Source organism: Castor canadensis, chromosome 8 (assembly GCF_047511655.1).
Source record: "Castor canadensis chromosome 8, mCasCan1.hap1v2, whole genome shotgun sequence".
NCBI classification, from domain to species: Eukaryota; Metazoa; Chordata; class Mammalia; order Rodentia; family Castoridae; genus Castor; species Castor canadensis.
In genome coordinates this window covers 2,772,500-2,786,936 of record NC_133393.1, presented here as the reverse complement: position 1 = coordinate 2,786,936, position 14,437 = coordinate 2,772,500, and the positions used below count along the sequence as shown (strand labels likewise).

Below are 14,437 nucleotides of genomic sequence, written 5' to 3'. Positions count from 1 at the left end.
GTCCACTGAGAAATCCCAGAAACGGAGCTCTCATTGTCAAGGCATTCTGGATGGCCCAGGTTTGAAGTGAGCTTATCAGACACTGTCAAGAAAGGTTTCGCTGTACAGGAATTAGGCAGCTCTGTGACCTTGGGCAAGTAATTTAACCACTATGAACCTTGATTTCTGCCCCTGTAAGCTGAGGGGTTCTTCTAACTCCTTCCTTGTACTGTGATGCAACTGCAGTAAATGTACTGATATAACTTAATCCTGGGCTCAGAACACATGAAAGCAAAGATACAGAATAGAAAGACAAGACTTATAGGTTGATTGTTCACGCTCTCAGTTACAAGAGCTGCTGCACTTGTACTGCTGACTGTCATTCTGGTTTCTGGCATTTTCAAAGCCTCAGATCAGAATGCAGTGTGTATCTTCTATAAAGAATGTAAGAAAATACTGCTTAAACAAAAGGTAAGGTCAATGAAATAACCATCATAATGCATTTAGAAAATTAAGACCAGTTTCACTCCACCAATTCAATTATAATGTGAGTCAAACCACAGTTACCACTGAAAAATTATACTTATGCCTTATTAATATTTTCATCCTTATAATTAAAAAATTGATACATAATTCATACGCCATAAAACACACTACTTTATAGAATTCAGCATTTTCAGTATATTCACAAAGTTGTATGACTATTACCACTAATTCTAAAACAACTTCATTATTTCAAAACCATGTAATTTCTTCAGTCTTTGGGAAAAAAATCTAGTCTCTTTCAAAGCAAATTTACAGTATCACCTACTAAAAGCTTTAAATCCTAAAGCAAACCTTTTACGTATAGCTAAACTCTTTCTGTGTCTATGTGTGTGCGTGGATGTACATATGCATGTATGTGTATCTATATACATATATGTGTATAAGCTGTAATGGTTTAGATTTTTTTCATTTCATTTCTAACACAGCCAGATCAAAAGAACATGACTGAAATGGTATTTCAAACATCAGTAACCCCTGAGTTATTATTTAGTCCGTTACTTTGTCAGTGAAACAAATGGGTCTCTTGTGGCACCAGAAAACCACAATAAAATGGATAGCAAAATACTAACCCATGTAACAGTTTTCTAAAATAATGAGTATACCTTAAGAGAGTTCTACGCAGTTCTACACTGGATGACAGGACTTACGCCAGCTGTTCAGGGCTAACTGTGAAATGAGTAAGTGCTAGCTAGCATAGTCTATTTTGTTTTCTCACAACATCTACTAAGACGGTCATTCTCCAAGTTACCAAATTCAGAACTCTCCCCAAATAAGTGTGGTTTTACTAAGGTGTCACAGCGTTAGACTTCTACAAAAGAGTGCAGACTTCGTGTACCCATGCTTTGGTCCAAATCCCTACTTCTCCAGCTATAATGATCAATACTGAGTATTTTAAAAAAACAAATCAGATGCAAATTCACAGGGGTAAAAATCAGATGAACAGCTTTCAAAATCTGAAGGCCTGCTTTGTCTCAGAACTCTCAGAGCTGACATGATTAGGAAATGTCAAATAAGTCAACAGGCTCTAAATTTAATGGCAGTCAGACTTCTAGGAAAGAAAGCCAGCTTCAAATGTCATTCTCAAGAGTTGACAGCACCAGAGGATCTGGGTGGGCAGAGCCAGGAGGCACAGGTGTGAAGTTGAAGATAAAGCATTAAGGCAAACAAATACTTTTAAGAGAATAAGAGCAATTTCCAGTTCTCCATGAAACCAGACGACAGCATCAAGACAATCGTTTTTAAGTCTAATCCGATTTGCTCGTTTGTTTTCGAAGACAGTGTCTCACATAGCCCATGCTGGCCTTGAACTCGAGATCTCCGGCTTCAGTCTCCCAAACGCTGAGGGTAACAGTGTGTGCCACCATGCCTGGACCAATCTGATTATTTTGGAGATTTTTTTTTCTTCATTCTTCTAAGGTACAACAGTTCAGAACCTGCACGATGTGGTATTACTACCCTTACAAGCCTTATCACTTTGCGGGGGAAGGTTTGCTTCTCAAAGAAGTCTAGACTGCTAAAACCTCTTTTCCTGTGCTGGCACTAACCTTTGACACAGGTTCTGACGTGAAAAGTTTAATCACTAAGTCGCGATGTTTCTAGCACTCGCATGGGGTGTTTTCTGCTGTAAAACTATGGTTTAACTGTGTCTCCTGCCATTCGCATTTGCACATCACCAGAGCTCGCACACAACGTCAGCCTGCTAACCCAGAGCCCGAGCTGCAGGGAATGCTGTACGCACCACATGGACGTTAAGCTGCTCCCTGGCTGTTTCGGGTAAGCCTCCCAGAGGCTTCGAGGCCAACAGGTGCCGCTCCGTGTCGGTGAGCCACTGCTGCAAATCCTCGATTTCACCATGGAACCCTTTGGCCTGAGGGGAGAGGAGTTTTAAGTCTGGGCCATAGGACACTGCCACTTTCAGGCAGAAAACCGGGATTAAGCTGCTCAGCCTCTCTCTGCTTTGGTAAGAAAGCCAGCGGCACAGAGGAGCCTGCTTTCCTCCCACCCCAGGAGGGCTCAGCAGGCAAGCGCGTGATGCTAAGAAGTGGGCTGCACGGCCTTCCCCTCTCGCTACTGTTCCGCCTCTCCTGCCCGTGTAAGAGTTAAACTGTGCGAGAAGTCTCTGCCATTTTGGTTTTGCACTCTCAGCAAGTCCTGCTCACCTGGCGCAGGGCGCCGTCCAGCTGCTGCTTCCTCTGCCCTGTTTTCTCCAGAACGTTTTGCCAGCGCTGGTTTAGAAGCTCCAGCTTGTGCTGCAGGTTGCTCGCTTCCTCTCCCGCGCTCGATTCAATGAGACCCTGTCCTGCTTTGTTGACGGCTTCCACTGTGGACTGATGGGCTAAGACGTCATTTTGGAGCACCTGAAAAAGTGTCGGCTAGTTAATGAATTTGGTTTTATTTTCTGCTTGTGAAGTATTCTGACACAAAAAACCTCCTAATGGAGTTTTAATGTCAGGTTTTAAAATGGACTTCCTGTCCTTCAATTCAAAGCTTTCCTACATATGTCTTAGTCTCCCCACATCCCCGAAAGGACCATGTAAGGACACTGGCTAGTCATTCCCACCAGCGTGACCTTGCAATGACATGCTAAATATCCAGAGAGTATAATTAAAAGGTTCTTATATTTTTCATTTGATTCAAGCTTATTTTAATTGAAGTTAATTTTCATGTCTGAGTAACTAAGAGGAATTTTTACTCCTTTTTATGCATTTTCAAATATGAAATAACCATGTCTAAGACCAACAAATTCTGCAATTAGCATTCTGAAAGGGAAGAAGGTAGCCACAGGGATGCCAGAATAACTGCTAATTCTAAAGGAATCTTTTCTGTACAGGTAGAAGAGTTCACGATACTGTAATCCTCCTACCCCACGCTCATCGACTCAGGGTTGGTGACAATGAAGAGAGAGAACAGCCACCCTCGTCCTAGTAAGACACTACAATCTGGGGGGGCATCCCAACCAGGGAGGGTTTCAGGGAAGAGCAGCCACTTCTGGGAGCACCATTTCTCTGACTCTTCACTCCTTTCAGAGGCATCTGGTGAAGCAGTGTTTTCGAAAACCAATGGAGTAAGGAGTTAACTTTAAAGAAAGCACGAAGCCTGATATGCTGAGGGTAGGAACCACTCTCTGAAGATGCAAGAGTTTAAAATTCTCCTTGTTCAAGCTGAAAGGATAACTCGACAGGATTTCTTCTGAATGTTCTGAGTTCCACTACACAGGCAGAGCCCAGGAGAGGACGGCAGGAGAGGGACAGAGACATTCCCTTCCTTCCCCCCAGCAACTCCGCTGGGAATTCTCACTTTTGATCCTTGGGTCCCTACACATCCCCAGCCAAAATAACTGGATTTAGGTGCCTCTTCCCCGCCCCCCGCCCCCAATCTCTATTATGTAATTCATGGCCTCACCAAGGGCGCAGGTTCTTGGAAATGTAAGTGCATCTTAGACCCGTACTGTGAGAATATCTTGCTTCATTTTTATTCAGAGTCAGCCTGACTAGTCATTCCTTGTTACTCCAACCCAGTTAGGCACGACTTACAACACTGAATGATGAGGCGTGCGTCTATGCAACATGCAAAATAAATGCAAAGTCATAATCAGATAAGGCTGGGCAATGACTATCCAGGTGGACAGAATCAGGTAAAGAGGAAGAAAATTTTAAATTAGCGAAGAATTACTGTGGAAAAAAGTATAAAGGCAGAAGAACTAATGCAGGAATAGTTAAAAACTGTAGATTTTAAATCTGCCTTTTAGTTTAAAAAATGTGAATAAATGTCAAATAATCAGTTTCTGTTTGATAATCGAGGCAAATTTCCTGAAGGTTGGGATGGAACTTTGAAGATACTACCATTAATAGAACGTAAAGTCTATGAACCACGTGGAAGGGAGGGTATGTGTTGTGCTGGGCAAAAACTTTTACCTAAGTCAAGTGACTTAGGGATAGGGAGTGACTTACTAAGAATGACCAATCCAGTGTCACAAATATGACATTCAAATTATTCTGCTTATATCTCAAGATAAGAAACTTCCAACTTATAAGCTTCAACTCAAATGAAGGACACATAAAAACTCTTAAATATTATATTTTCAAAAGCTGGTTTAGAAAGTAGTACAATGCAAACAGCCAAAGATAAGAGTAACACAGAGACTAAAGGACAAACTACAATATGAGGGACGCACAGACAGACAGACAGACAGAAGTATAGTAATAGCTGAAGACTATTAATTATTAACATCTAATTAAGAGAGACACAGAGACATGGTGGCCACAGGAAAAGCACAAAACCTGGAGTGGAGGGGAGTATCTCTTTAGGCTATCCCCAACAACTTTTACAAACAGGTGAAGTTAGGGGTCAGGGGCATGTGACTCAAGTGGTAGAGCACCTGCCTAGCAAGCGCAAGCCCCCGAGTTCAATCCTAATCAATACTGCCAACAAACCAAAAGAAAAAATCCCAAAGTTAATTCAATGACAGGTAAAATTAGGGACTTAAGTTTTAGTGCCTGTCATGCAGTCCTATCAAAATTTAGCTGTAAATTTCCCTCCTTGCTGTGTTTGATAACTGCCCTGAACAAAAAGAAAAAGAAATTTCATTGCAATCTCTTCAAAAAAGTGTGTTTCAAGTAGCTTAACACTCCATTATAAATGTGAACTATCAACTGCAGCTAAAACCAAAGCCTGAGAAACGCCTCGAGAAGAAAAGAAGCCTCCAGAGCAAAACAGACGGCACAGAAGCACAGAGAGAAGCGGTGCGGTACGTACGTGATGCTTGGCGAGCTCGATCTCGATGGCTTTCAGGTCTCCTCCGACGGGTTTCTGTTCGCTCAGCAAGCCCTCGGTGTGCGCCAGCCAGGCCAGGAGCTCGTCCAGAGCATGCTGGAACTGACCCAGTGCCAGCAGGGCCCCCTCCAGCTTGTGCTACCGGGAAGCAGAGAGGAAGAAAAGGCACTTATGAACCTGACGCGGTCGAGAGCAAAATCCAATCGTTTCATGCCATCTCAGTCGGAAAGCACACCCCGTGAAGCCCAATCACAGCTTTCTACGTCTTCAGCCTGTCGTTTGTGGTTAAAAAATGGCCCAAGCAGGGGGAGTTCCGATGAAATAAGAGAATGTGCGTGCTTCAAAAGTTTACTTAAGGGCTGGGTGGGGTTGCTCATGCCTGCAATCCCAGCTACTCAGGAAATGGATATCATAGTTTGAGGCTGGCCAAGCCAATAAGTTAGTGAGACTCTATCTCAACAAATGAACCACAGCAAGATGCAGTGGCTACAGATCACGCCTATGATCCCAGCTACTCTGGATGTGGAGAACAGAGAAGACTGTAGTTCGAGGCCAGCCTGGGCAAAAAGTTAGAGAGGCTCTCCCTCCCCCAACTCTGATCACAACCAAACCAGCTGGGTGTTGCAGTACAAGCCTGTCATCCAGCTTTGTGCAGGCCTAAGTAGGACAACTGAGGTCTGAGGCTGGCACTAGGCAGCATACCTGAAAAATAACCCAAAGCAAAAAAGGGCTGGAGGTGTAGCTCAAGTAGAGCACTTGCCTGGTATACCAAGAGCAAGGTCCTGAGTTCAAACCTCAGTGCCACCAAAAAGAAAAAAAAAAGCCAGGCATTGTAGTACATGCTGACAGGTGGAAGTAGGAGGATCCCGGTTGGAGAATGACCCTGAGCAAAAAGCACAGGACCCAGTCTGAAAAATGCATGAAAACCAAAAGGGCTGGGGACATGGCTCCGGTGGTGGAGGCCCTGAGGTCAAACCCCAGCGCCTGACTGTGTTTTTAGTCATCCTTTGACAGTGCAGTCTGGCGCTCACCTGCCTGCTGACGATTCTCTCATCCAGGCCATCCCAGATCACCTTCAGCTCCGTGAGTGGGTCCTGGACTGCGTGCTTGGCGCTCTCCTCCCTTACTCTCTTCAGCAAAAGTTCTGCCTGATGATTCAGTCTTTCCATTTCTATCTGCTGTTGGTAGGCCTCTGACTTAAATTGCTATAAAAAAAAAAGATACATAGGGAATCTTATTTTAATCAATCAGCAACTTCAAACCAAAAACATCCTATGGGTTAGAGTTTTACTCTTAATCTGCATTTCCTACTGGGAAGAGCAAAAGGAACAAAAATCTGGCATAAAGTTTATGCTAAATGAAAGAATATAGACAGAAAAAGGGAAATCATCCTTTAAATTGTGTAATGGAAAGATCTTTCAATTTGTTATCTGGTTAGTTCATATTTGTTTGTTCTCTACAATAAAAAGTCATCAAATTTCAAGGCTGATCTTATTCAAATATCTACATATATTCAAAGAATGAGTTTTGAAAACTATAGAAAATAAAATAAAATAGAGATTAACAGATACAGAACCAGGGAAGCAATGGCTCTAAGACACTTGGCATGTCCTGTTCTAAAACCCCTCCCCCACACATCCCATACACACCCCATACCCCCCCCACACACATGCAGGCACACTCCATGCTGTGCCCAACATGAGGGTGTCTGAAGGTTATACACTGAATCCTAAGAGTAGCTGCTTGTGGGTAAGTAACATTTTGAGTGACCTAGAAAAATTGGTTTTTCTCCTTTTTTGCTGATTGGGATTTAAAAAAAACTTTAATAATAAACAAGTATTAATATAGAGACGACAACTAGTATTTCATTTAATGAGTACTTACTTATCTGCTGCTTACTATAGGTAGGCACTATATTAAACAAGTTTCAAAATCAAAATGTAACACTTCGATTGTGTAAAGTAAATCAGTTTACGTAAGGAGTCTTGTGTCCGAAGAGCTTACAAACTCGAGGACGCCTCTGATAAATCACTCAGTCCTCCATACGCACCTTCAGCTCTTCAATCTGCTGCTTGACAGTCTCAAGGTCTGTTCCCACTGGGGACATGGACGCTAATTTGCTACCTGCAATGTCCATCCAGTCAAACACTGCCTGAAAGACACAATCAGTCACTGTTAGCACAGCACATTTGAAACTGCCACACTGTCTCATGTGTTGCAGAAACGAATCATAAATCTACAAAGACAGCAGGTAATGAGCCTGTTTTATAAATAAAAAGACAGTTCGCCTACATGAAAAGAGCACTGTAAAGGAAATCACTGCCCAGATACAAAGCAGTTATAGCTTCTAGCTCGGCCTCCATGTTTGCAAAAGAAATTCTTTACTGAATACATTATTCGAATACTAAAGGGCTTTCAAAACACGTTCATCTGCAATTTTTTAATAAATTCAATCGCATGAAATAAAATCCCTTGTGTTCTCTTAAGTATAAATTTATTGAAAGGAAAAGACCCAAACTCATCTATACTCCAGTAAGCAGGTTCACCGTTTATTCGGTTCACCTGGACCTTTATATACACCACTTATCCTCTACAAAGGCTCAACTCCTGCTTTTTTCCAGGTACTGAGTAGCTAGCAAAATGATTCTGCACGTTAATGAAATTACGACTCTCTACAGTAGGGGAAGAAAAACCTTGGGAAATCTGGGGTATGCTTAAGTTAGCCGTAATCAACCCCGACTAAGAACTTCAGTGCAACCTGGGAAGTAAAGCAGCCCATAATCGGTCAGACCACTGCCTGGTAAGTGAAGCTGCCCCCGCTAGCACAGCCAGCAGACGCTGTGCCGGACCTTGCGTTTCTCACAGCGTGAGGAGTCCATACAGGTCATGGAGTCTCACCTGTGACCTAGATGGCTGCCTTCAGGGGGTGGCAGTGCCACCTCTAGCTACAGAGGATAATGCAACTCAATGACTCACATCACTTCCTAGCCTCACACAAAGAGGGCACTGATTAAAAAGGGTGGGGGGGAAGACATCGTAATTACGTGTTATTTGTATGAATTTTTTCACATGCTTCCAAAGTGTAGCTGCCATGAAGCTGGGCTGGCGCTATTCAGTTTTTACAAACAGAAATGCAGTGCCATATTGAAAAAGGAAAAGTTCTCAGTGGAGCTTTAAAAATAACCTGCACTTAGTGTTATGGAAATACTTAGAGCGAGGCTTTTTCCATATGGTAACAGAGAGGAAAGATTAAACTCCCGCCAGCCGTCAGGGAATGGAGCAACAGTAAGGAGGTAGGAAAAGAAAGACCCTAAGGTGGCCTCAGCTGACAAGAGAGGTTTTAATATTGAAAAGACCAACTTAGAAATGGTCAACGAACCTCTAAGAGAAGTGAAAAACAGCTATTAAAATAATTTATATGCGTGGAAAAAAAACACTTTTGACACATCAGTGTGTGACCCAACAACACAGAAAACTATTTCAGTACACACGGAACACTGGCTTCAAATCAACATTTTTTTTTTTTTTAACTTCTTACTTTAGTTCAACTTGGTAATATTTTTAGATCATGTTTACTCCTTTCCTCTCAGTCCTCTCAACTTTTGAGCAGAGCTCAGAATCAGTTCCATTTCACTGTCTGGTGCTGAACCACTTGTGAAAGATACTGTGTGGGATGTCTACTTTCACTTAAGAACATTAACATATTCCTTTTCCAAGCAAAGTCCACTGTACGTGTGCACAGACACGTGTTGAGGTAAATGCACATCTAAACCTGCATGTCTGAAAGGTCAGGGATATCTTCCGAAAGGCAAACCACGAGTCAAAGTAGCTGGAGCCACCAAAGCAATGGCTCTGGCCACGCTTGTGTGCACACGTGCGGCTGTCACAGGCTGCCTCCTTCCCGCCTCACCTGCAGCCCATCCTGGTACTGAACGGCAGCCTGCATGGCGTCTTCTAGTTTGTCAATCCGGTCTCTCCAAGCTTTATTTAGGGAATCCCAGGCAGAATTTAACTACAACACAAATGTTAGAACTCTTTCAGTGTCAGGTTTTAAATTTGTAACTACCTTTCACAAATACAGTTTGGCTAGCCTAACTGTTTAGGGAAGCACTCCAAGAGTAGCAGGCAATAAGGCAGCCGTACCTCATCTATACTCTTCTTCACAATGGGCTTATCGGGTTCTCCGCAGGCGGTGATGAGCTCGGAGCCCAGGTTAACGACTATGTCCAGCTCCTCCTGCAGCCCCTCTATTTCCTCCCGTATGGCCTGGAATCAGAAAGTGAGAGCCTTAGGGTGTTGTGCAAAACCACACTGAAACCAAGAAGGTGTACACAGAGAGGCCGAGGGTGGCTGTCTCTAGAGGTGAGGCTGTGGCCACTTTTCTTTTCCTCCTCTCTCTTCCTAACTTTCTACAGTAAGTTTTCTGAACAAGAAAACAGAATAAATATGTTAAAGGATGTTAAAGGAAAACAGCACCCTTTAAGTAATCAATGACAACTCTTTATGACAAAGTAAAAACAAAGAAATGAGAAACACTATAACAAGTACCAGAACCAAAAATACACAGAGAGATACCTCGTTTTCCAAACCAAGTAGTGTGGCAATATGCATTCAAAACAGACATAAGTAAAACAGGAGTTCAAAGACTTTACACATTTTGATGTACTCGTTAGGAGATTTAGGATAATCTAGCTTTGGATTTGCATTTTCTGTCATTACCCTGCAGGACCTGTCCACGACAATAGAAATGAAGTATCCTAGCTTTGCTTTCATTTCCTTGGCTAAATATATATTCAGTCAATTGACAAACATTTAATAAGCATGAGTCAAGTCCAAAACTAGGCACTGACACAGAAAGAAACATGGACCTGACTATTACCCTCAAGGGGCCCACAGTTCAGCAGGAAACAGAGGCACGGGCAACATGGGTCCTACTACGTGCGGGAGTCTTTGCCTGAGGAAAGTGTTACAGGGACAGAGGGTACACTTAAGAGATGACTGTGTGATTTCCATGGGGGCAACGATGATCCAACTGAGCCTTGAAGCTTGAGTGGGATCTGCCACAAGAGTGGCAGAAAGACCACTGAGGAGAAAAAAATCAACGTGCGAAGGCACAGACAGACACCAGACAGAGTGACACTGCTCTGGGATGCCATCTGCCTTCTGACTGCTGGAATGGAGGAGCCTGGTACGGAAGGGGAAGAGGAGAGGCCTTTGGCAAGGCAGGCACAGGCCGGGCAGGGGGCAAGACACTGCACACCCTGGGAGCCTGGGCTTTCTCTAGGAGACAGCGGGCTTTTAAGCAGCAACACACAAGAGCAGAGAGGACTGGCAGAGAAAGACACTCTTGCTTTGGGTTACTTTGGAAACCAAAAACAGAGATAAGAGGTCCAGAAAAAAGGCAGGAGTGGTGGGGAAATTATTTTTAAAAATACAGTCTCCAAGAGAAATGTGGACGTAGTCTATCTCCTGCTCATCACCACACACCCCGTGTTCTGAACCAGATACCAATTTTCACAGGGTAATTCCTAACAATTACTAAAGGTATTCAGGTTTCATTATGCCCGACTTAGCTCTCCAAGTGAAATGGAGCATTTTGCTAACCTCTGCTGCTTCTTGCTGCTGTTTCACCACGGAGGGGTCAATGCCAGGGTCTTCCAGGTCCCGGATGAAATCCTGAGTGTCTTTAGTGGTGACTACTAGCGACATGTGGTCGCACCAGAACTTTTCCGCGAGTTCCATTACGTCCAGCAGTTTGGCCTCCCTTTCTTCCACCAAGGTGTGTATGTTCTCCCAGATGAAAACCATTTGGTCAAGTTTGTCCCGAACAGCTATGGAGCAAAACAACATCAGGGAGGACACCGGTCAGCTTCATTTAAGCAATGAAACCAAATATGTCAGGTCTCACAGAAAGCAGCTGTGGTTGATGACAGTTTAGTGGGTGTCACTGGGCTCAGGAGCCCATCCCAGACAACACCAGATCTACAGGTCTCCTGTTCCTACGGCATTGAGGCTCTTTCTCACAAAGTGGACAAACTCAGCGTAGACCCAAGTCTATCAGATTTTAAGTTCACCGAAGATGACCTTCAATCCAAAACACAGTAGCCACCTGATTAAGTTTTTTTTTTTTTTTTTAATTCTCTCCAAATCAAGAATAAAGCTGTCAGTTCAGTCCCCAGGGCAATGTAGAATATGTATTTTTGACTTGCTTTTAAAATACTCTTAGCATGAATTTCTACTCTGATATGCCCTTCCTTTTGACTGCCAGCTCATAGCTCTAAGATGGCTGGCTATGGTTGTGGTTGACCTTATTTGTGGCTCTGGGATGGAGTAGGTGTGCTAGGTAAGACAGAGTAATCAGTAAGGAGAAAAAAAGTATATATCCACCACTCCAGGATTGGCCTTATAAAGCATTGTGCCTTAACCTACTGGTTTCAAAGGTCTGGAGAACCCACCATCTTTGTATAATGGCACACTCAACCAATTTGTATTCAACCAATCATTTCAATAGATTAACTTCACAAACACAGGAAGACATTAACAAGGGATTTATGAACAAAGCCCTTTGACCCTCAACACATTGTATTTGTACTATCTTTTCAGAGATCTGGTATTTTGTTATGTACCTGGACTGTCAGTGAACAGCATGAAAACTTAAGAGTTGACACAAAAGTAAAGGTGAGCTGTTTTGTTGTCCCAAAGCACTACCTTTGGCAGACAAGTCTTTCTCGGTGCCCCCGGATCTAGCAATCATCTCCTCTCCCCTCTGCTTGAGAGTTTCGTACAAGGGCTGTAGTTTCTCCATCTCCACCAACACGTTCTTATTTTCAGTGACCTGCTCCTTGATCTTTTCCACCTCTGCGGAGATGGACGGCGGCTGCCTCAGACGCTCCACCACCCGCTCCAGGCTCTCCAGGATCTGGTCCGTCTTGTCGTGGAACTAGTAGTGAAACAACAGGACCACTTATGAGGGAAGGATGTGGAATGTCAAATGTGGCATTTAAACAAAATAAACAAACAAAAACCCCACTATGCTATTTATTTAATTAAGAACTAAATCTTGGACCCTTTTCTGACATATCCATCCAAAGAGTTCCATGCCTAAAATCCCAACTGTGTCGGAAATAACTGAACGTATTCATTAAGGAATGGTCTAAGTTGGAATATGTTTCATGGCAGTGGCCCCATCTCAACCCGTTCTTCATCTTGTCATCTGAATTCACATTAATTTAAAAAATTAAGTTCAATAGGCTTGGCATCATCTATCAAGGTTGAGTGCTGTCTCTTCATTCCTAGTGACTATTTTGACATCTGAACAGTTATTTACTATTAAATGTTAAATTCATGAACAGTTCTGATTAGATTCCAGGGATTCCCTGAGTTGCATAGTTCCTGAGCTGAACAATGTTAAAAATTTAAACGAAACAAAAAACCTCCTCGGAATTTTGCATTTAATCCATGCCAAACGTACATTCAGACATGTAAGATAACTTTAATCAGGCACAGGTGGCTCACACTGTAATCCCCGCTACTTAGGAGGCAGAGATCAGGAGGATCATGGTTCAAAGCCAGCCTAGGCAAACAGTTCATGAGACCCTATCTCAAAAAAAACCCTTCACAAAAAAGGACTGGTGGAGTGGTACAAGGTGTAGGCCCTGAATTCAAGCCCCAGAACCACACGCGCACACACACACACACACACACACACACACACACACAAACACAGATAACTTTAAAGTTAGGTTTGCAAAGATGACAAAGGTGTAAGTTGCTGCTAATGCAGACTTCTCTACACTGTCCTTAAAGTCAAGGAAGTATCACCTGGGATTAGAGAAAAGGGACCTTCCTAATGTCCTGTGTCTGATGAAAAAGCCAAACCTTGAAAATGGAAAACCTATATGCAATTTCAAAATTCATCTTCTTGACAAACCATATTAAAATAATATGTCCCAAATTATATGCTTTTCCTATTGTGGGTGGGGGCAGGATTGGGATTTGAACTCAGGGCCACATACCTGCTAGGCAGGTGCTCTACCACTTGAGCCATGCCCCAAGTTCTTTTTGCCTTTAGTTATCTTTTGAACAGGGTCTCATGTTTTTATGCACGATGCCAGCCTCGGTGGTGATCCTATTTACACTTCTTGCATAGCTGGGATGACAGGCATACACTACCACACCCAGTTCTTATTTGTTGAGATGGATCTTGCAAACTTTTTGCTCAGGCTGGCCTTGAACTGTGATCCTCCTCACTTCTGCCTCCCTAATAGCTGGGATTACAAGTGTGAGTAGCTGTGCCCTGCCACTTTTCCTTTTTATTTGGCCTATCATTTAGTGTCTTCTCTTATTGCCTTCTTGATTAACACCTTCTTTTACTTCTCCCTATAGCAAATATTATGATCCACTCAGGAGGGACACTGAATTGAATATCTAGAAAACAAAGGCAAGTGCATGCTTTTCAGTCACTGACAATTATTTTTACTCTATCGTAGTGCAGGCAGAGAAATATCAGAGCTGGCAGCGAGCAAATGTCACCTCTGAGAGAAAGAGCATCAATACTCAGAGTTAGGGCAGCGAAGTAATTTGGGATGAAATTCAATGAGGAGGTCCAGGAAAACACCTTGGGAGGAATTCACTTTTATCTCTAGGGTAAAGAGTTACCTGAGTTGATTGAGACATGGCTTCGTCCAGTGCCACAGCTCGCTTCTTCACCTCTTCTTTAATTTGACTGTAAAGGGTTTCAGCAACCACATACTTCTCTTGGATGGAAAAGCCTTCCCCTGGGCTCAGCTCCAGTAACTGCGGCCCGGTCTTCTTCATCTTATCTATGTGTGGCTTGTGTTCTGCTATCAACTCACGCAGTTGCTGTAACACACCACCCAGCTTCTCAGTACCTCGGGCTCTCACCTCCATACTGCAGCTGTCGACACCCCCAGTGCACAGCTGGCGAGGACCCCAACCATCGCAGAGCATTTAACATGCGGCAGTGCACATGACTCATTGCCAGGCACACACACACATTAAAGCAACAGCCCAGCCGCGCCAAAGACCCTGTGAGGGCGCCCACCGAAGTGCTGGCTGAGCAAAATAGCACACGCCAGGTTCATCATGCACCTCACTGCAACAAGAGTACCAGACAAGG

General features: G+C 43.4%; 1 protein-coding gene across 31 annotated transcripts in view; it reads right to left on the bottom strand.

Annotated features, from left to right (window-relative positions):
- The window catches only part of Dst (dystonin), a 410,574-nt gene that overhangs the window by 33,175 nt on the left and 362,962 nt on the right, over positions 1–14,437 (bottom strand). For all 31 annotated transcript variants that reach the window (XM_074081831.1, XM_074081836.1, XM_074081834.1 and 28 more), the window contains 10 exons: positions 13,957–14,160; positions 12,007–12,238; positions 10,903–11,129; positions 9,442–9,564; positions 9,209–9,310; positions 7,349–7,450; positions 6,330–6,503; positions 5,281–5,436; positions 2,685–2,882; positions 2,264–2,392 (listed from right to left, as the gene is read on the bottom strand). In XM_074081831.1, the coding sequence (XP_073937932.1) occupies positions 2,264–2,392; positions 2,685–2,882; positions 5,281–5,436; positions 6,330–6,503; positions 7,349–7,450; positions 9,209–9,310; positions 9,442–9,564; positions 10,903–11,129; positions 12,007–12,238; positions 13,957–14,160 (1,647 nt within the window). The remainder of the gene's footprint in view (positions 1–2,263; positions 2,393–2,684; positions 2,883–5,280; positions 5,437–6,329; positions 6,504–7,348; positions 7,451–9,208; positions 9,311–9,441; positions 9,565–10,902; positions 11,130–12,006; positions 12,239–13,956; positions 14,161–14,437) is intronic.